The sequence below is a fragment of the Embiotoca jacksoni genome, unplaced genomic scaffold (genome assembly GCF_022577435.1).
Source record: "Embiotoca jacksoni isolate LCO1_2020_lvr unplaced genomic scaffold, fEmbJac1.0.p SCAF_117, whole genome shotgun sequence".
Lineage (NCBI taxonomy): Eukaryota > Metazoa > Chordata > Actinopteri > Embiotocidae > Embiotoca > Embiotoca jacksoni.
Window position 1 is genome coordinate 297,930 of NW_027185249.1, and position 21,497 is coordinate 319,426.

General features: G+C 40.7%; 1 protein-coding gene and 1 long non-coding RNA gene across 5 annotated transcripts; one reads left to right on the forward strand and one right to left on the reverse strand.

Annotated features, from left to right (window-relative positions):
- Positions 1-335: 335 nt before the first annotated feature.
- Positions 336-20,986, reverse strand: emx3 (empty spiracles homeobox 3). Of its 4 annotated transcripts, none has more exons than XM_069143929.1 (3): positions 20,194-20,986; positions 13,172-13,356; positions 336-1,020 (listed from the first exon to the last, which is right to left on the reverse strand). In XM_069143929.1, the coding sequence occupies exons 1-3, from the start codon at positions 20,564-20,566 to the stop codon at positions 946-948; spliced, it is 633 nt and encodes a 210-aa protein (XP_069000030.1). In that variant the 5' UTR covers positions 20,567-20,986; the 3' UTR covers positions 336-945. The 4 variants fall into 4 exon arrangements, with proteins under 4 accessions (XP_069000030.1, XP_069000031.1, XP_069000029.1 ...); XM_069143930.1 differs by lacking the exon at positions 336-1,020 and adding an exon at positions 5,280-5,567; XM_069143928.1 differs by lacking the exon at positions 336-1,020 and adding an exon at positions 7,697-8,763 and having other exon boundaries at positions 13,172-13,353; positions 20,194-20,985.
- LOC138194906 (uncharacterized) lies at positions 7,277-13,176 on the forward strand. Its single transcript, XR_011177967.1, has 3 exons — positions 7,277-7,674; positions 8,568-8,781; positions 13,084-13,176. It is a non-coding gene; the product is annotated as an uncharacterized lncRNA (long non-coding RNA).
- Positions 20,987-21,497: the final 511 nt, after the last annotated feature.

The window sequence follows — 21,497 nt, forward strand, 5'->3', positions numbered from 1 at the left end:
ATTTATCTTAAATAATTTCTCCTGCCAGAAGTTTTCTTAAACGTCAGTATGAAACCATGAAATTATTTATTTAGCCATCACCTCCCCGTACAGCAAACGGCTTCAGTCGACCTGGAAATTAAGCAATAATCTAAATAACAGAGTGCAACCTGGACTGCTGCATTAACGTCACACTTAATCACGGAGAAAATAACATTTTAGTTTAATTATCCCAATCATTGTTCTGCCCTCGTGTCTAATTCCTCTGCAGTCGTTACACTTAATTAGAGCCTTTCAGCGATTCATTAAAAACGCAGCGTTTCCAGGCCGAGCTGTGCTGCTGGAGGCGGCGCGTCACTTCCTCCCCGAGCCGCTCTCAGCCAGTCACGGCGGCCCGTCCAGGTGGCGGCGGAGGAAACGCTCAGGGGGGGGCGAGGTGAGGCGGCCTGCGGGCGCTGATTCAGGATCAGCTCTGATCGCCATCCTCTCAGGAGGCTGATCTGGGAGCAGCGTCTGCTCCGGCCCAACCAGCTCTTCCAGTCCAAAAAAATAAACCCGCTGCTCAACACCCCAAAACCCATCATTAGCCCGTCATGGCTGTCATAAATCAAGCCCAACGGCTGCGTTGTCAAGGCAACGGGAGCTACAAATCACGGGGATGTTTGCACTGACAGGCCTTTGGCTCGTCAGGGGATTTTTTTGGAGAAAGTTGGATGGCTTTGGAGTCGGTGAGGCGTGTTCTCGCTCTGCAGGAGAAAAACTTCGTGCATCTGGGATTCGGCGAGTTTTTTTTCTTCACGTGAAGTCTGCGGCACATTAGGGAGAAACATTAGTCCATCCATCATCCGGATGCTCATAAACGCAGGAGTTTACGTGGCAGCTAGTGAGGTGGAGCTGTCAATAAATGCTGTACGATAATCGATGGACGTGAATCACTGACTTTTATTGGTGTTCGTGTTGGTGTTTTTACATTCTGGCAGCCGTTGATGGATTCTGCTGAGAAAAGTCCAAACAGGAAGTTGGTTCTTGTTCTTCCAGTAGCTGAATGAGAAATACATTACGTATCAGGAGTTAACGACTGCAACCCTTTGGACTTCTGCATGGAAGCATAAAACCAACAAAAAACGGACTCCAAACAACTTCAAACACAAAAATGCCTAAAAAAGATCTAAAACAACAACAAACCCACAAAAACTGATGACAAAAAGATCTAAAACAATGAGAAAGAGACAAAAGACCAACTAAAAATAGATTAAAAAGAAATTCAGAAGATCTAAATTAAATCCAAAAAGACTGAAACATGGAGATTTATTTGTCAGCTGTGTCTGACGTTGGCCTGTTTTTAGGTTCAGAGCTTTTTGCTGCCATGTTTCTGTTATTATTCTCTGAAGTTAAAAGTTTCTACATATTCATTTGTCATTTTTTCTCTCCCCAGTTTCACTTCTCTTCCAGTTCTGTTTCTTCTTCTCTCGTTTAATTCGTGACAATAACCTGCATCAACTTGGTGAAATCGAACATCCGAACCATCGAGAAGGTCTGTTCGACCGACACCGAGACGACGTCTCCTGGTTGGACCAAACTCTGGTCCTGTGGTCCGGACCGCGGTCCTTCACACCTGATAGTTGAGTCCGAAGGTTCCGGTTCTGAACCCCTCAGAGACCTGATTTCAGAACCATGGACTCGGACTGGATCTGCAGATGGACTGAGAGGTTCCCAGATGCTCTGAACAAAGTCTAAACCAACGCTAGGAAGTTTGCAGATGTTCGAACACTATTCAGCGGTTTATTTTTATGTCCTCACTTTACTTTTACTGCCTAGAAGGACTGAATTTGTTGGTTTGAAGCTTATTTGTTGTGGATTTAATCCTGAAGTAACTTCAACCATCTTCACTTCCACCTTCAACTTGAAGTTTGTCCTCTTATTAAGCTCGATAATCGGACCCGAGAGGCACCGGAACCGCCTGTAAGCAGGAGTGGGTTGAAGGTTGAATTCCCCTCCGTCAGCACGATTCTCTGAGTTCATGTGTGTACAACCACAACCGAGCATGTGATTACTGGACCTCATGTAAATCCAGCAGCCCGTAAACTTCCTGATGATGAAGTGTTTTGTGAAACTGGACAGAAGTCGGATGTTTGAGTTCCAGCAGCAGCACCGATAACGACCCGCTCTGATGTTCAATTGCTTTTCATTTGCAGCAATTAAGTTGATTTGGCAGCTGAGGGGGTTCTGTGATGAGAGGTCGGGTTAATTTGACTTGTTTGGATAAATACTTTGATTAACATCGCAGAGCTGCCGAGCCCCTCCGACTCGAGGTGGCAGATGATTGATGCTAATTGCAGAAAGTCGACTGATTGGAGGGCGAGAAGCTCGACAAGTGTTGAACAATTGAGTTCTGCAAGAAAAAAACAAAGATGTACTCTGTCCAGCAGTAATATTACGCTAAAGCTTGTAATACATCCACCAGTCCACTAGAGGACACCGTGTCAGTGGCTATACCTCATTGTGAAATGTAGAGGTCATAAATAAACAAGCATCAACCATCAGTGATGTCATCAACCATCAGTGATGTCATCAACCATCAGTGATGTCATCGTTGGTTTGTGAACGTTATGAATCCTCCAGTTCAGATTCTGTCCGTCACCATCTTGCTAGTTCGGAGCGGTTCGGAGCAGGAAGTGACCATATTTGGACGAGCTGGGGGAGGAGCCAGAGGTGGATCTGACCGATCTGATCGGAAACCTGACGATACTACGTCCCGCCCACCGATAGCTGTAACCTGACTGCACCACAGGCCTGTCAATCAAACAGACACGCCCCCAAAAACAGGTCTTCTTGAATCTTCTTTTCTAATGAATGAGGGATTATTTTCAGATGGACCTCCAGAAAACTAAGAAGAAGGAGTGACTTTAGCTAACAACACCGAGATAACTGGTTAGATAATTGATTTTAATAACCATCGATAATCGTGGTGGTTCTTCCGGACTCGACTCGCTCCGAGCAGATAAAACCAGAGTGACGATGCGTTTCTGTCGGCCGTTGCACCTCCATGCGTCGCACCATCTGTTATTTCATTTCAGCCTCCCGATGTGAATATTGAAACATTTCCATGGCAACAACAGCAACATATACAGGCAGGTAGCAGCGAGTGGAGGCGGAGGATACGCAGTGATTACATCTCCATCATATTCATATATTGCTCTTTATTTACTGGAGTTTTGCCCCGTTTGGTTCCTGATTTACATGTTCTCACCTGGAATTCATCATATTCACAATAACACTTGTTCTTTTGTTGTTTATTTGCTTGTTCTTCGTCTGTTTGTTGTTGTTGTTTAGACCCAGTTTGGATCAATGAAAGCACCACTGAGGTTTATTTTGTTTATTTTCACCTGATGTTTGTAAAATTATTGTTAATTATTTAGTTTTTTTCTAAATATAAACAGAAAAATAGCATCAACAACAAAATAAACCCCTAAACATGCAGTTTTTCCCTTTAATTTCCGCTTATTTTTTGCTTTAAAGACAGAATTTCATTGTTGGGCTCCTGAATAATAAATAAAAACTCTATTTCTCTGTCCAACTTATTATTTCTTAGAACATATAATTCAGCATTGAACAGTTGGTCCAGCTGAGGTCATGTGATGCAGGAACTTCCTGAACTGGACTAAAGTGAAAGCTTATTGTTGGAAAAGTTTCAAATAAACTTTTAGGTTGAGTTTGGATTCACAGACAGAATGAAGGTCGGACAGTTTTCTGGAATAATCGACTGGTTGTTTCCTGTTTTATAAAAGCAAACTGTTAAAGAGTCCCACTGATTGATCAACTCATCACAATATTTCACCCGCTTGAGTTTCTACTTTTGTTTCTATTAGAATCACCTGGTTGTGTTTCTTTTGTTTTCTACTCATTTACTTTTAGTCTGTATTTGTATGTGTTTATTGTTAATTGAGCAGCTTTGACATATTTATACCGGATTTTTTTCAGTTGATTTGTTGGTCACGTGAACCTTGACCCTGATTTGCCTTAATTGCAGTAATTAATTGATCTTGTTAGACCCTATTTGATGACGTAATACAACTGTTATGTACCGTGGGGGTTCTGCAGGTTAAACCGGGCCTGCAGGTGGATTTTACTTTTTATATTCTGTCTAATTAAGGTGAAGTTTTACAAACAGAAGCTGCAGCTGAAGATGTTTCTCAACATTAACTGTTTGAACGGACTTTAACCACGTGTTTTTTTTTCCTGTCGGATATTTCAGAGGTTTTCATGAAACCTGAATCTGCAGCAGAAACGTGGCGAAATATTTCAAAGTCTTCTGACGGAAAACGTGAAAAATTAAACACGTCGCTGCAGCTTCACAGCTTTGAATCCTGTTGTATTATTTCTACGTGCAGATCTACGGACCGCAGAGAGGACGGGACTCCCGGAGGTCCAGAAGCCGGCAGAGGCCGCAGGCAGACCGGGACGCTGCGGGGAGAGAGCCGCTACCGCAGCCGAGGATCAGCTTCACCCGGCGGGGAGTCCCAGGTCTGACACCCGCTGATCCCCCTTCAATGTATGCATCTGGTTACATTTATTCACTTCTATATGTCACTGTGAAAAACAGCCCAAAAAAACAGAAATGTAAGAAACATTCTGAAAATCCTTGATTCTGATCTGAAACGTTTTGTTGGATTTTTATTAGCTGCATTGAATTTTTAAATATAAAATATTTATAACCTGTAATATTTCGATATATGTTTAAATTATTGTTCAGTTCAGTCGGTGTTTTTAAAAGTCAGTATTGAATTATTTAGCATAATTATATGTCGGCCTTTCGGCTACAGTTTAGACAGAAAGGAACCATTTATTTTGAAATTAATAAAATAAACAAAAAAAATAGTTGTAACAATAATTATATTACTAATAGAAATAAAAAACAATTTAAATTATAGTTTTATTTAAAAATGTAATAATAATATTAGATCTGATAAGTTACCAATAATAGCACAAGCAGATGAAAATTAATTAAATCCGTGTTTCCACACTCAAATAAAAATACATTAAAATGACTATTTTGTTTGTTTTTATTACAGGTCCCCTTTTTAAATAACATATGTAATTATATAATTCCATTTATATTCTAAATTAAATTTGTTTTGATTTATTCTCTAAATAACCCATCTGTTTTTAATTCATATTTCAAAGGAGGTTATACAAAGTCACATTTCTGTAAATATAATTTTTTTTCGGTTCAGTTTAGATTTATCCAAAAAAAAAAAAAGTATAACAACACCGTCAATTCTCCAAGAAAATCTCCACAAAATAAACTTTTAACAGAAAAAAAAACCTCAAAAACTTCATCAGATTTTCATCTGCGGCACGGTGGTGCAGTGGTTAGCACTGTCGCCTCACAGCAAAAAGGTTCCGGGTTCGAATCCGGTCCTGGGCCTTTCTGTGCGGAGTTTGCATGTTCTCCCTGTGCTTGCGTGGGTTCTCTCCGGGTTCTCCGGCTTCCTCCCATCATCCAAAAACATGCACCTCAGGTCAGGTTACCTGGCGCCCCGCTAGTGGCAGCCTGCTGCAGCAGCTCCCCCCTGAGAGCCCCCCTGCTGTAGGGAAGACATTTCCCCTCGGGGATTAATAAAGTGTATCAAATCAAATCACACAGAAAAACCTTTTTAATTTGTTTTTTTTATTTTTATTTTCTCCAAATCTGAACACAGGAAGTACAAAGCTTCTGTCATTTTTTTCTTCCTTTCTGAGAGGAAACGTACAGTTAGTGCATTCGATCCTAAAACAATGAAAAAATAGATCTAAGAAGAAGAAGAAGAAGAAGAAGAAGAAGAAGAAGTGCTACATAAGCAGATGATGAGGTAAATCTGTCAAGGAAGAAGAAACAAACTGATGCAGTGAGAGAAACAAACAAACAAACAAACAAACAAACGGGACAGTCCACACGTCATTATTATTATTATTATTATCATTATATACACATCAGATGCATAGAATACTTTTTTCAAATCCATTTTGTACATAAATACCTACATTTCCCACTAAAAGACAAAAAAAAACGACCAGCAGAAAGAACGAACGACCGCAGGAATCCTGCACCAGTTTCACAGTTTTTAACGAGTTCATCCACTTCCTCTTTGTCTCCATCCAGTTCCTGTTTGTTGCATCATCAAAAAACCTCTTTAAAGAAACACCACACTTCCTGTTTATCATCACCAACACACTGTGGCTCAGCGCGTCTCCCGCCGCCAGAAACATTCACTGGAGCTCAGAACGTGGATTCATCCGCCGCTGAAAATAGTCCCTTCAAAAATGCAGTTTACTCCTGTTTTAGTTTTTAAATACTTCATTTTTTTAACTTAATTGTTATGTAGAGCTGTTCTGTGACTAAGAGTTCAGAGATTACAGGACATTTTATTTCATAATTTAGACTTTATTTTGTAAATTTTATTTCCCAACATAAAGATTAAAGGCCAGTTTTAAAGTATATTTCATAAATGCTCATTATGTGCAACTGTAAACAGAAAAAACGACTTAACAGATTAATCCGCTGATGAAAATAGTCCCCGACAAACACGACATTTCCTCCTGTTTGTCTGATAAAAGTTAGTTTTTAAGTGTTTAAGTAGGAAATAAATTGGGATGTAAAAAGATCGTTTTTTAAAATCCAGGTAAACGTTATAAATCAGAGCACGTTCAGTAGTGAGGAGTTTAATCAGAGGCTGCAGGTCGTCGATGTGCTCGTGAGATTTGTTGACGATAAAAAAAATAAGACTGAATATTTTCAGATTTAGAAACTCGTTTGTTTTTGCGATCGAACGACTGTGAAACGAGACTTTAGGTTCGTCCAGCGGGACACGAAGAGTTTGGTCAGAAACATGAACATCCGGCGACCTTCAGAGAAACTTCAGAACAAACACTCGAAGCACTCCGCTGCAACCGGCCCTTTAAATGGGACTATTATTCTTCTTTTACTGTCATTTTAATGATGTTTTCCTGATTAGTTCTTACTTCTCACATCTGGATAAAAAAAATATGATAGAACCTTTTCAATTCGTTTGTTTTTTGGCGACACGACATTAAAATGGAGAGCTGTGACACCGAAAATGAGCGAGAAAAGTTGACTTCTTATCCCGATGGTTTAGAAGGAGAATTCTGGAAAACCTTTATTTTGAAAGGTCGCCTGGTGTTTGTTGTTCTGAAGTTCGTCCTGTTGGTCGGTTTCACTCGTCTGCGACCTCACAGACCGACTTTGTAACGTTCCTTTAACGTGTTCGGTTAAAGCTGCAGAAGTTCCTCCTGTTACAAACACAGTTGGACCTCTGCAGGTTGCATGAACAAAGACTCCGCCCCCTCCCCGCTTCCTCTTTTTGACTCCTCCCTGCTTGGACGAACCTCGCTCTTCTGTTTTTTCCCGCCTCGTCGCTCCGACTTCCTGCGAGCCGGCCGCCGTCTGTTGCAGACAGACGCTCAGAAACCTGCAGCGTCTCGCGTCCTTCGTCTCTCTTTCAGGATGCTGGTTTGTGTTTTGGCACCGAAATCCACCATCGAGTGTTCAGTCAGCAGCTGTGGTCCCGATCGGACTCCGAGAGTCCTCGTCAGTCCAACTCCAACAGGAAGTTCTTTTATTTAAAAAAGCAATCCTCCATCAGTGTCATCGTCTGTCAGAGGACAGCTGTCATCTGTCCATCCATCATCAGAGAGGTGAGTTGTCACTCGAAGGTAGGTGTGTGTGTGTGTGTGTGTGTGTGTGTGTGTGTGTGTGTGTGTGTGTGTGTGCGTGCAAAGCTGTGATGAACCGAATGTTTGTTAACAGGAACTCTGCAGGTTTTAAAAAAAGTCTTTAAAAGTGTTGATGACTGTTTCCTCAAGTTTAAAGTGTAAAAGGTATTTTTTAAGATCTATTTTCTGCATCAAATTTGATCATAAATTAATAATATTATTAAGAATTCTTGGAGCAACAGAAGTGTGAAATAATTCTAGGCCTGATTTTTTTTCCCCTTAAAACAGGAAGTTTATTTTATTTTGTAGAACCTTATATTCCTGTTATTAAAGATTTGATGTATTTATTAATTTAGTGGGACATTTTAACAGATTGTTGCATTTCATTATAATACAAAGCAAAACAAATTTGAGTTGTAATCCAGAGTGGAAATAATCTGCCTTGGCTGTCCATGACTGCATCAACTCTTATTGTGAAATTTAGGCCTCAACTCCAGTATGTCTAGGACTATATACATTTTCATTTAGAATTATCTACTTTTATTTTGAAATTCAAGCCTGGGCTAAATCAACTTTAATTTGAAATTTAGGCTTTTCCTCCGATATGTCTGTGACTGCATCAACTTTTATTTTATAATATTGACTTTTATTTTGAAATCTAGGCCTTGGCTGAAGTCTGTTATGTTATCTTGTGTACATGATCAAATATTACCAAGTTTTTAAACGTATTTCTTGCCAAATAGTCTGATGCTTCAACTGTCCCGACTTGTGTGTGTGTGTGTGTGTGTGTGTGTGTGTGTGTGTGTGTGTGTGTGTGTGTGTGTGTGCGTGTGTGTGTGTGTGTGTGTGTGTGTGTGTGTGTGTGTGTGTGACAGCTGTGTGTGACAGTGCGTTTGCTGCAGTCTAGTCCTCACTGATGACGTCCACGTCCTCCCCGCCGACCTGCTGCGTCGCGGCCCTCCAGCGGCTCACGTGTTGGCTTCCCTTCCTCTTCTGCTGCGCCTCCGGAGACTCCTCCTCCAGCTTCTGGCGCTTGTGCTTCGTCCGGCGGTTCTGGAACCAGACCTTCACCTGCAGGTGGGGACACGGGTACGTCTTAACACGGGGAAACACGGACATGTTACCCTCCTACAGTGATACACCCTCCTACAGGGAGGCACGGCGGCGGCAGCATCATGATATGGGGAGCTGCTCAGCAGGGAGTCTCTGACGGTCCCTCAGTGGCTTAACTAAAGACTTAAAACCTCAGTCTGGATATAGAAGAGTTCGTAGCTTCAGGTCTGTAAAATGGTTCTGATCCAGAAGTGTCTTCAGCTGCAATACCAGCGAGTGCCACTAGAGGTCGGCTCCAAAAAACAGAATCTGAACTGGAGGCTTCATAATGTTCACAAACCAACGATGACATCACTGATGGTCGCCGCTTGCTTTAGACATTTTCCTCCAATCAGACGGAGCCTGAGAAGATCTGCAGGAAGATAAACCGTCCAAATCCAGGCGGGTGAAACATACCTGAGCACTACTGTTTGGAAATCTTGGAGCAGCTACCGCCTGTTCTGCTGTCAGCGATCATAATAAATGTGTGCGAGCCTGATGGTGATTTAATAGCCTTTTGCTGGTAAAACACGACTGAGACACGCAGAAGTGTTAAAACTCGTCGTGCTGGCTCGCAGCTCAGGTTACGCAACCCGTGAATCAACTGGATGTGGATGACAGGACGCAGATGGACGCGACTGATACTCCGTCACTCCCAGAGGCCTCGGGTGGCACTTCTGGGACAGGAAGTTGTGTCATTAAGATACCGACGACTTTTAATTTACGCTAAAGGAAGTTGTGGTGCCAGAGGCTCAGAAGTTACGAGTTCCTCTGACGGCTTTTTCTCAACGAGACCAAATGTAAAACAAACTTCTTTTAAAACACTTCAGAGGAGACGAACAGAAAGACAACAAATAAATCCAAAAAGTACCGATGACCCAACAGAAGGTCCATCGGTACGTTCAGAGGAGCCAACAATGTGCAGCGCTGTGAGCAGCAGGTGGAACCAGTCAGTAAGTATTATGTAAGTGTACATGTGTATATATATATATTTATAAAACTTGAATTTTTAGCTTTAAATTAGAATTTTGAGCTTTTAAATTTGAACTTTGACTACTTTTTCCCACCTGTGACTTATGGACGTTGACATCACGCAAATTCAGAAATATTAGTGCCTTACAAGCTCGGTCGGGGCCCCCGGTCGGGGCCCCCGGCAGCTTATTAAACCTGACCTGGATCAAATCGTCCTGCAGGAACGCGGATCGTTGATCATTATCGTCTCTGAAGGGCACTGATTGCACAAAGCTGTGATTTATGTGGGATTAATGAGTGCTGCTGTCTCTCAGCTGACTGATGATTGCTCGCCCTCTCTTCCTCTCGTGTTGTGAAATTGGCTCATAAATAATGATTCACGTCGTTCGGCTGGCGTCAGGACTCGTATCACCGCGGCGACCTGATGACAAACAGCCTGAGAAAAAAGGCAGAGGGAGCTGACTAAACATCGACTCATCACCCCCCCGTCCGTCCTCCGGTCTGGACCTCCACCAGCAGCCTGACGTCAGACCCGGTTTCATCCCGACGAACACGACGGAGCTCAGAGAGGCTGAAGACTGACTGAGAACAGTGTCAACGGTGGCCGAGTGGCGGGTTCAAATCCCACACGGTCCCGCAATCAAATCACTTTTATTAACCTGATCGAAACGAAACCGGGATCAGAACAGTACTTTGTTCACTTTGTGACTATTTAATTTTAAATGCTATAGTATGACTTTTTATCATATTTTAGATGACATTAAAGACAATTTAGTTCTATTTCTGACGACATGCTATAAGTATGACTTCCGTTCAAGTTATTTCAGGCAACACAATGGTGCAGTTGTCAGCGTTGTCGTCTCACAGTCTAAAGGTTTGTGGTTCTATCCCTGCCTGGGACTTTCTATAGGGATGTGAAAAAGTTTTTGTCCCCTTCCTGATTTCTTATTTTTTTGCATGCCTGTCTCACTTAAATGTTTCAGATCATCAAACAAATTTAAATATTAGTCAAAGATAACACAAGTAAACACAAAATGTAGTTTTAAAATGAAGGTTTTTTTATTATTAAGGGAGAAAAACAATCCAAACCCACATGGCCCTGTGTGAAAAAGTGTTTCCCCCTCCTGTTAAAACAACTTAACTGTGGTTTATCACCTGAGTTCAATTTCTCGAGCCACACCCAGGCCTGATTACTGACACACCTGTTCTCAATCAAGAAATCACTTCAATAGGACCTGCCTGACAAAGTGAAGTAGACCAGAAGATCCTCAGAAGATAGACATCATGCCGAGATCCAAAGAAATTCAGGAACAAATGAGAAAGAAAGTAATTGAGATCTATGAGTCTGGAAAAGGTTCTAAAGCCATTTCTAAAGCTTTGGGACTCCAGAGAACCACAGTGAGAACCATTATCCACAAATGGAGAAAACATGGAACAGTGGTGAACCTTCCCAGGAGCGGCCGGCCGACCAAAATTACCCCGAGAGAGCAGCGACGACTCATCCGAGAGGTCACAAAAGACCCCACGACAACATCCAAAGAACTGCAGGCCTCACTTGCCTCAGTTCAGGTCAGTGTTCATGACTCCACCAGAAGAAAGAGACTCGGCAGAAATGGCTGCATGGCAGAGTTCCCAGACCAAAACCACCGCTGAGCAAAAACAACATTAAGGCTCGTCTCATTTTTTTCCAGAAAACATCTTGATGATCCCCGAGACTTTTGGGAAAATACTCTGTGGACTGACGAGACCAAAGTTGAACTTTTTGGAAGGTGTGTGTCCCGTTACATCTGGAGTAAAAGTAACACCGCATTTCAGAAGAAGAACCTCATACCAACAGTAAAATATGGTGGTGGTAGTGTGATGGTCTGGGGCTGTTTTACTGCTTCAGGACCTGGAAGACTTGCTGTGATAAATGGAACCATGAATTCTACCGTCTACCAAAACATCCTGAAGGAGAACGTCCGGCCATCTGTTCGTGACCTCAAGCTGAAGCCAACTTGGGTTCTGCAGCAGGACGATGATCCAAAACACACCAGCAAGTCCACCTCTGAATGGATGAAGAAAAACAAAATGAAGACTTTGGAGTGGCCTCGTCAAAGTCCTGACCTGAATCCTCTTGAGATGCTGTGGCATGAACTTAAAAAGGAGGTTGGTGCTGGAAAACCCTCCAATGTGGCTGAATTACAACAACTCTGTAAAGATGAGTTGGCCAACATTCCTCCACAGCTGGAAAAGACTCATTGGAAGTTATCACAAATGCTTGATTGCAGTTGTTGCTGCTGAGGGTGGTCCAACCAGTTATTAGGTTTAGGGGGAAACACTTTTTCACACAGGGCCATGTGGGTTTGGATTGTTTTTCTCCCTTAATAATAAAAACCTTCATTTAAAAACTGCATTTTGTGTTTACTTGTTATCTTTGACTAATATTTAAATTTGTTTGATGATCTGAAACATTTAAGTGTGAAAGACATGCAAAAAAATAAATCAGGAAGGAGTCAAACACTTTTTCACACCACTGTATGTGGAATTTGCATGTTCCTGCATAAGTAATAATCTAAAAGTAAAATATGTCGTCCAAAATATGGACGACTGACTTATGCATGTTCTCATGCATGTAGTCCATGACGTAAAACAAACATCATGTAGTCGTAAATGTGACAAAGTCACACTACAAGCAAGAACATTCAATCCTCCACAGACAGAGTTCCACGCCGCTGATCGAACCGAGTACTTCCTGATTGTGAGATGACAACGCTAGCAACTTCAAAGTTGTGCTGCCTTTATTGCATGTTTGTCTGACTTACATAACTTATATGACTTTTAAACATTTTCTCAAAGAAAGCACGGTGGTGCAGTGGTTAGTGATGTTGCCTCCCAGTCAGAAGGTTCCAGGTTTGATTCTTGCCCTTGACATGACTTTTCATCTAGGATGTTAATGTCATCCTTTCCCCGGCGAGTCTCGAACCTGGAACCTTCTGACGGGAAGGCAACACCACCAACCGCTGCACCGTAGATCCCTCTTCAACAGCATGTTTAAAAGTTATATAAGTCAGACAAGCAGGTAATAAACTCAGCAAAATGGAGCAGTTCCAAGCCAGCGTTGTCCTGACAATCAGGAGGTTCTGGGTTCGACAGGAACTTTGTGTGGAGGATTGCATGTTCTTGCTGGTGGTGTGACTTTGACTGTCGTATGACTTTTTTATGACATGATTTATATTTTCTGCTCAGTTTTCATTCATTCATTCTTTAATCCTTCTCAGAAAGCTGTTTTATATTTTTTTCTTGTAATTTCAATCCTCTCCTGTAATTTTTTTTCATCCTTCACAGGAAACATAAAAAGCTGTTGTTCGACCTCGTCTTCCCATCATGCATCATTCCCTCCTCCTCCTCCTCCTCCGTTTCCCATGATGCCTACCTGCGTCTCTGTCAGACACAGCCCGCTGGCCAGCTGCTTCCTCTCAGCTCCGACCACGTAGTGGTTCTTCTCGAAGGCCCGTTCGAGGCGCAGCAGCTGAGAGGGCGAGAACGCCGTCCGGATCCGTTTGGGTTTCCTGGAGAACGGACCGTGAAGCAGCAGGTTCTCCGGACTGCTGTCGTCTCCTCAACACAAACAAACAAACAAACAATGGTCAACAAACATCTTCTGCAGGTTCACTGGAGCTGAGGAAAGTAAAACTCGTGTTGGTCTCTGCAGTTTAAACTCTTTTCTTCACAGATGAAAGTCAAGAAACTGCAGAAGTGAAAACATGAACGCAGGAAGAAAATAAAAACCTGATAAAAAAGAAAAGGAGCACGAAGACAAACAAATACAAACAAATCATCCCCCAAAAGACGCAAACACACACACACACTCTCTCTCTCCATGCTATTTTTAAAGAGAAGCATTATCCTATCGTGCCCTGACTCGTGTCTGCAGGCATAAAATCAGGGTTTGTAGCCAGATAGGCGAAACGCAGGGCAAACTAGACTTCTGTTCCTAAAGATGGCTGCTGTGACCAATCAGAGCGATTCCTGGACGAAACCATAAGATGCTGCTGCAGAGGAAACTTCAGACACGACACTGGGACGAAACAGTGTGTGTGTGTGTGTGTGTGTGTGTGTGTGTGTGTGTGTGTGTGTGTGTGTGTGTGTGTGTGTGTGTGTGTGTGTGTGTGTGTTTGCTCTGTTTAATCTGAACAAACACTTCATCCATTTGACATTTGCATCTCAAACCGCAGACATTTTTTATCCAGAAATTATAAATCAGGATCCAACAACAGGCTGACAGCTCATCAATAATCAATAAACCTCAAATAATCTGAAAGTTCTGATGTCATCAGTCAAACTGCAGCTGATCAGAGTCATTGATCAGGTACAAAGACTGAAGTCGTTGGTAGAAACATTGATCAGCTGGTGGAAACATTGATCAGCTGGTGGAAACATTGATCAGCTGGTGGAAACATTGATCAGCTGGTGGAAACATTGATCAGCTGGTGGAAACATTGATCAGCTGGTGGAAACATGTCTGTAGCTTCAGTCTTTGAGCAGCTGCAGGTCTGAAACTGAACAACAACCTGCTTGAATAAAAATGGAGCTTAATGTTTCCACACGATGAAACCAGGGACGACTGTAATAAAAGAAACATTGATCAGCTGTTGGGATCTGCAGAAACAGATGAAACTCTTTCTGGAGCTGCTGACTTCCAGTTCAAGAGCTGAAAATAGATTTTATGAAATGTTTTTTATGTCAAAGTGCTGAGACGCTTATAGGAAGCAGAACAGGAAACAGAAGTCAAAGAAATCAAAACAACAAACTGATTTACGGGAAAAATCTGAACGTCAGATAATCGACTTTTTAAAGTAAAAACGTGAAATATTTTCAGTTTTAAGATTCTTTAAAGTGACGATTTGAAACTTTTCTTCAACACAAACAAACATTTCTCGGTTTCGAACTCGGACGAAGTGAAACGTCCGAGAAATATTTTACGACTTGTTTCAATGATACTTTGAGAAACCGGTCTGCGTGACGAAGACGTTCTTCTACTTTAATTATCCGGAACAAAAGAGAAAACAACGAAGTTTAACAGTCAAAATATTTAAAACTACGTGAACTTTCGTTTAATTTCTAGTTAAACGACTAAAACTGCGACTCGGACGTTAAAAAAGTAAAAAACAAACACGATGTCGTGTTTAGCGTCGGTTCTGAGCTGCAGCTGTTTTTGGTCGAGTTGATTTTCCTGAAGAGATGAACGTCGACGTTTCTTCGCAGCTCATTTGTTTATCAGACGCGAGCGGTTTCATAAATCAGACGCGTCGCTAAAACTCAACGTCGTTTCTTTGTGTCCTCGACTTTTCGGACCATTTATTAAAATCGCACGTAAATTTTCTTTATGATAATTTTACATAAAAACAAATTGGACCTGGATTTCTCTCTGAGACGCCGCCGTCGACACGCGCTACGCAAAGAAGCGGGTGGGCGGCGGCTTGGAGGCGGCGAGGAGGACAATGGCGGCGGGTAGAAAGCCGACACGTTCTCACGCCTTTTACCAGCGTTAGCGACATTCATATGCAAACTGAGCGTGTGCAGCCGTGACATACGGCTCGTTTCGGCTTGCAAATATTTCTGTTGAGCGTCAAATCGGCTGAAAATGATGCTTTAATGTAACAACGGTGAACCGAGAGGCGTTCGAGGGTTCAGTTTGATTCCAGGAAAATTCAGCAGCGGAAACGCTCGAGGCGTCGAACGCACCGAGAAAACTAAAAGTTCAGTTCAACAAATCAAATCCTCAAAGAAACAAACGTGAATAAAAACATCTGTTTGCAGGATTTTACTGTTGTTTTCAATAATTCTTGACCTTTTAATTTGAAAATCTTTCTGCAGCAATAAAGTTTCAGAACTTGTTTTCACAAATTCTAACTTTTAGTTTACTCAGCTGCTTTGCTGTGAAATTAAATGATAAACGAGAGGATCAATAAGTCTGAAAGCTCCAATAATCAGAACACGACTTCTTCACAACCTCCTGAACGATCTAATAAACAGAAACTCTGATTAAATCAGATCAGATCAAAGATCAAAGATCAAAGTACCAAAAGTGATCAGAACCATCAGAGGATCAATAATTGAGCCGAGAGGAAGAAGAGCAGCTTCATCACAGATCAAGATGAAGAAGGAGGAGGAGGAGACGAGGAGGAGACAAAGAGGACGAATATTTAATCTTTCTATTAAATTTCAGATAAATCCAGAAGATTTCATCAAACTTCTCCTGAAGTCTCTTATTTTGAAAAGCTGACCCTTTTAACACACCTGGAAACAGGTCATAACAACAAGCTGTGTGTTCACAACCTCATGGCTTCAGATCGCCCCAAACAATCCTCACAACAACAACAACAACAACAACAACAGAGGGTTTGTTTGTTTGTATTCCTTTCTCGTGCTGTGATGACAGGAAGAGGAGGAGGAGGAGGAGGAGGAAGGATATAATGACTTCCTTCTAATTTATCATCTTTTTTCTCAATAAACTACTGCAAAGAAAAACAAAACAATAACAGAGAGAAACAAAACAACAACAGAGAGAAACAAAACAACAACAGAGAGAAGCTTTTTTTCTCATCTATTCTCAGGTAAAAGTTAGAAAACTGATGAATGAAAAACAAATAATAAATGTGATGAAGTGTTTTGATGTGGAGACTTCAGTACGCTCTTATTGTGAAGGAGCAGCAGAGACAGGAGGCGGGGGTGAGAGAGGAGGGAGGGGGGGAGGATTAATCACCTGGACAGGTAACTACAGTTTGACTCGGACGAACCGCAAACCTCAGTGTTTCTATCATCCTGTCACAACCTCACAATCACAACACACAACAACACAACACACAACAACACACAACAACCACAACACACAACAACCACATACAACACACAACAACACACAACAACACACAACACCACATACAACACACAACAACCACAACACACAACATACAACAACCACAACACACAACAACAACACACAACAACCACAACAACACACAACGACCACAACACACAACACACAACAACCACAACAACACACAACGACCACAACACACAACACACAACAACACACAACGACCACAACACACAACACACAACAACCACAACAACACACAACGACCACAACAACAACCACAACAACACACAACGACCACAACAACAACCACAACAACACACAACAACACACACTGGATTCATCCGCTGCAGAAAATAGACCCCAACAGAACAAGAAGATTCATGATCAATCAGTTCATCTATAAAACATCAAAAATATTCAGTTTACAGATATTTGATCTGATGAAATTATTTTTTTCTTGAAAAATAACTGAAGCCATGAATCAATTACTCATTCAGCCTATAAAATAAAATAAAATTGTATTTTGTTCGGCCAAAAGTCATAAAGAAATGACAAAATATTCATATTTAGGAAAATCTCTTGAAACACTGAAATCTGCAAATATGTAAATGTTAAAATTAATTTTGGATGACAAATGACCAAAGTTATTGATTGATTGATTGATTGATTGATTGATTGATTGACTGTCTACTCTGTGAAGAAACTTGAAAAATAGTTTGGGTTATGTTAATTTTATATCAGTGACGGCCTTTAAAAAGTCTCCAAATATTCACTTTATTTCAGTTAATTTGCAAAAAAAAATTTTTTTTTAAAAAAGCACTAATTTTCTCAGACGCTGAAATCTCAAAGATTTGGCTGCTTCTGTTCTTCTGTTTGAAAAACGTGACAAAAGTGTTTCATTGTTTTGTCTGTAAAACAAAATGTCTTCCGTCATCTTTGTTTTTCCAAAAACAGTCAGTTTACAAAAAAACATCAAAAACAAGCAGAACATTTTTTTCTTTGACGCTGAAATCTGCAAAAGAATTTCCTTTTTTCCACCATTACTTTCGTCTGAATCAATTATCAATATTTTCCTGTCATCAATCATTTTGGCTCCTAAATACACAATTTATTGAAATGTTGAAGATTTATTTTTTAAAACAATGAATTTGGCTACAAAATGAATTGTTTTCATGCTGAAATTAGAATTTAAATTAATATAATTATAATTTTATCCGAGCGGTGAGTCGTGATGATGATAACTGGACAAAACAGCACACGTCATGATTACATGTAAATATAATCAATAATATTTAAATATAATCACGACATTCTGGTTCAAAGCCTCCTGCAGACGAAATATTTTGCATTTGAATTGTTTCTTTATGTGAAGCTTAAATAAATAAACAAAAACACAAACAGATGAAGATGAAGATGCAGCCTCGTTTGGAGAATTTAAATCTATAAACATCTTCATCTCTGCAGACTCTTCTTCATCATCATCATCATCAGGAAGCTCGTTTAGATTTTATAAAACATCTGAAGAAATAAAAACAATGATTTAAACTTTTCGTTTCTTCAAACATTGTTTAAACTTTCAGAACTTTGTTTGAAACTGTCAGAACTTGATTGACAGCCGTGAAAACATCTGAACGATGAAGAGCTGCAGAGCTTCATCATCATCGAAAAGATCCAAACACTCTCAAACTTTCTTCTGGATTAAAAATCACTTTCTCGTCTCTCACTCTTTCGTGTTGTTTTACTTTTTCTATTCATGTACAAAATTAATTTATTCATTATTATATTTTACTGATTTTCCAAAACAGTTCAGTGTTTCTTTGTGTATTTTGTTATATTGCTCTACAATATATGAATATGACAAAATTGTTTGGCATTTATTATTAATTTCTTCAATATACTACAATAAATTACTAGGAGCCCATTTTTTTTTTACCTATATTAAAATTGTTATATTTTCTTAATATTGACATTTCATTGTTTATCATTTTCTCTGAAGTGGTTTGATTGTTTTGGTGTTTTTTTCATGAATAAACTCGCTGAATGTTTTTGTACATATTTTTAGAATTTATTTCAATTATTTTATGTAACCTACATAATTCCCTAAATATCTCGATTTAATTTTTTTTTATCAACTTTTTTATTTATTGTTGATTTTTGGAAAATAGTATTTTTTATTGTAAGGAATAATTATATTCAATCACAGTGTTGTTATTCATTATTGTTATTTTATGTTTCTGGGGACTCTATCGTGTTACGGTTATCTTCGTTATGTCATTATTTTCTGTTTTATTATTAAATATAAAAATAAAATTCTAATGATTTACATTTTGTGACTTCAACATTTAGATTAAATATAACGTCAATATAAACGGTTGTTTATTTACCGTCTCACGGATGATTTTCTTTATTTCTGTAAACCGGAAGTTTTTCACTTTTAGGCCGCAGCAGCTTTTTCTGAACTTTCTGATCACATGTCTGCAGATCACCAATCAAACACCTGCTTACAGTCATCAATAAAACCTTCAATCAGACTCAGACTGAAAAACTCCGCAGCTTCACACGTGTCGTTTTCTCTCAATATTTATCTTTAGACACAAAACTGAAAAATGTCATCTTTTTTTCCTTCGTTTCAGAAACGTTGAAGCTCCGTTAGTTTTAATAATGAAATAAAAACTGAAAACAGCCAACATCATCCAGTTAATTAATAAGGAATCCGGATTTTAAAACACGTGACGATTTAAATTCACATCGATTAACTTGTTTCAGAGATGATCTCAGAAAAATCTCTTTTATCTCCTGAAACTTTATTTCAACCAAAAACTTCCTGTTAAATGTTTGATTGTTTGCAGCTCCGCAATTTAAATGTCATTTTAATTCACAACAGGAAATCAAAGAAACACTGAGGAGGAATATTAGAAGAATATCAGAGGGCGGTGAGAAAATATGAAGTTTTAAAAAATCTATGCAGGAAAAACAAAACAATAAAAGTCTAAAAATTAAATTTTGGTTTAAAAAAAAAGAAGCGATTGATCAAATAAATAAAACAATAATCAGGTCTAGTATAAATATTGATTATATCTAAACAATCTGAGCTTCTTCATACAGAAAACTTCAAATATTAGATTTATTTTTAAACACGTGGAGCTGCAAAGAGAAATTTCTAATGATAAACAGAAAAGTAATAATCTGACAATAATTCAGTCTCAGGCCAAACTGCAACTAAATATGAAAAGTTACCTCACAATAATAATAATAATAATAATAATAATAATAATAATAATAATAATAGAGGAAAAATACAAAATGTAACCTTTAATCTTAAATAATAGAAATAAGAATCATTAAACTGAAGCTGAACTAATTTTTTTAATCAAATGTATTCTTTCTGCTTTGATATTATTGCAACACACTCAGTAAAACATGTATACACACACACACACACACACTCTCTGTCACACACTCACACACACACACACACACACACACACACACACACACTGATCAAAGAAATTTGAGAAAGGCTCAAAGTGTCTAAAATCCATCATGCCCCGGTGCCCCCCGTCCTGACTCACCTTGGAAGCGGGCTCCCAGGTACCGGCTCCGCAGCACCCACGGGTAGAAGCTGAGCGCGTCTCGGTGCTGCGGGCCGAAGAAGCTCTGCGGCGGGATCTGCAGCGGGTGCAGCGGCAGCCCGCCGGCTCCCTGCGCGTGAGTCCCGGGCTCGTGCAGCACCATGTCCGGCCCGGCCGAGAACAAAGTCCTCCCGCTGCCACCCTGGAAGCAGGAGCCGAAGACCCCGGCGGCGGCGGCCGGGTGCAGGGAGTCCGGGAAGCGGAGCGCCGTGGGCCGGATGGGCTCATCCCCGGAGCCGCTGTGGCCGCTCGCCTCCTTCCCGACCAGAGACTCGATGGTGAAGCATTTCTTGTTGCTGCTGTGCTGGAACATCGTAGACACCTGGAGCTGAGCGGAGGAGGAGGAGGAGGAGGATGAAGGTCTGAAGAAAGCGGCGTCCAGTTAGTCCAGGTCCAGGACTTCCCCCATAACTCTCTTTCCGGAGTCCGCTGGTGCGTAAAAGCGCGCAGATCCTGATTTGTTGCACCTGGAGGCGGCTGAAGTTCCTCTCACCTGTCCGGGGAGGTGTCTCTGCCGCTCCGCTGCGGGGGTGAAGAAGCCTCCGGGCGCCGAGCAGCGCGGGTCCGCGGGAGCTGCAGCCGGGTTTGGGGCAGAGAGCGGCGGGCTGCGGGGCTCTGGTCGGTCGGTGTGTCCTCGCGCCTCCTGCCGCCGCGTGCCGGAGTTTGAGCCGCGCCGCGAGTGTCTGTCCGTCAACAGGCTCCCACACCTGCCCTGCCCACCCAGAGGTGCGCCGAGCATGCGCACTGACGGGCTCCGCGACAGCCATTTTGTGGGTGGTGAGGAGGAGGAGGAAGAGGAGAGTGAAAGGTGATGATGATAATGACTGACAGTGATGAAGAGGAGGAAGATGATTAAGAGGATGATGATGATGAGACTGACAAAGTCTGAACACTGAATCAATAAACAATAATCATCAATAATCATTTGTAATATTTTCGAATATTCACTGACTGACTGATTATGTATCAATATGTCTGTATACCAATAAACTTTACACATAAATAAACAAATAAATCAGAGAGAGAAATAGATCAGGAAAACTTTTCAAACATTTTATTTAACTTTAAAAAGTAGGAGAATTTTCTGAACAATGAATCCTTCAGTTTATCAGAAAAAAATCTGATTTAAAATCAATAAATTCGGAAATAAGTGATTTTAACTGACAGGAAGTGAATAGAAGCTCAAAGCTTTTCACATTAAAATAACACAAAAACACAAAAAATAAATCAAATTAAATATAAAA

Coding starts and splice junctions, on each gene's coding strand:
- emx3 (XM_069143927.1), bottom strand. CDS start 20,566: ATGTTCCAGCACAGCAGCAACAAGAAATGCTTCACCATCGAGTCTCTG. Junction 13,357..20,193: donor CCTGGGAGCCCGCTTCCAAG/GTGAGTCAGGAC, acceptor GTTTGTGTTGAG/GAGACGACAGCAGTCCGGAG. Junction 8,764..13,171: donor TGTGTCTGACAGAGACGCAG/GTAGGCATCATG, acceptor CCCCACCTGCAG/GTGAAGGTCTGGTTCCAGAA.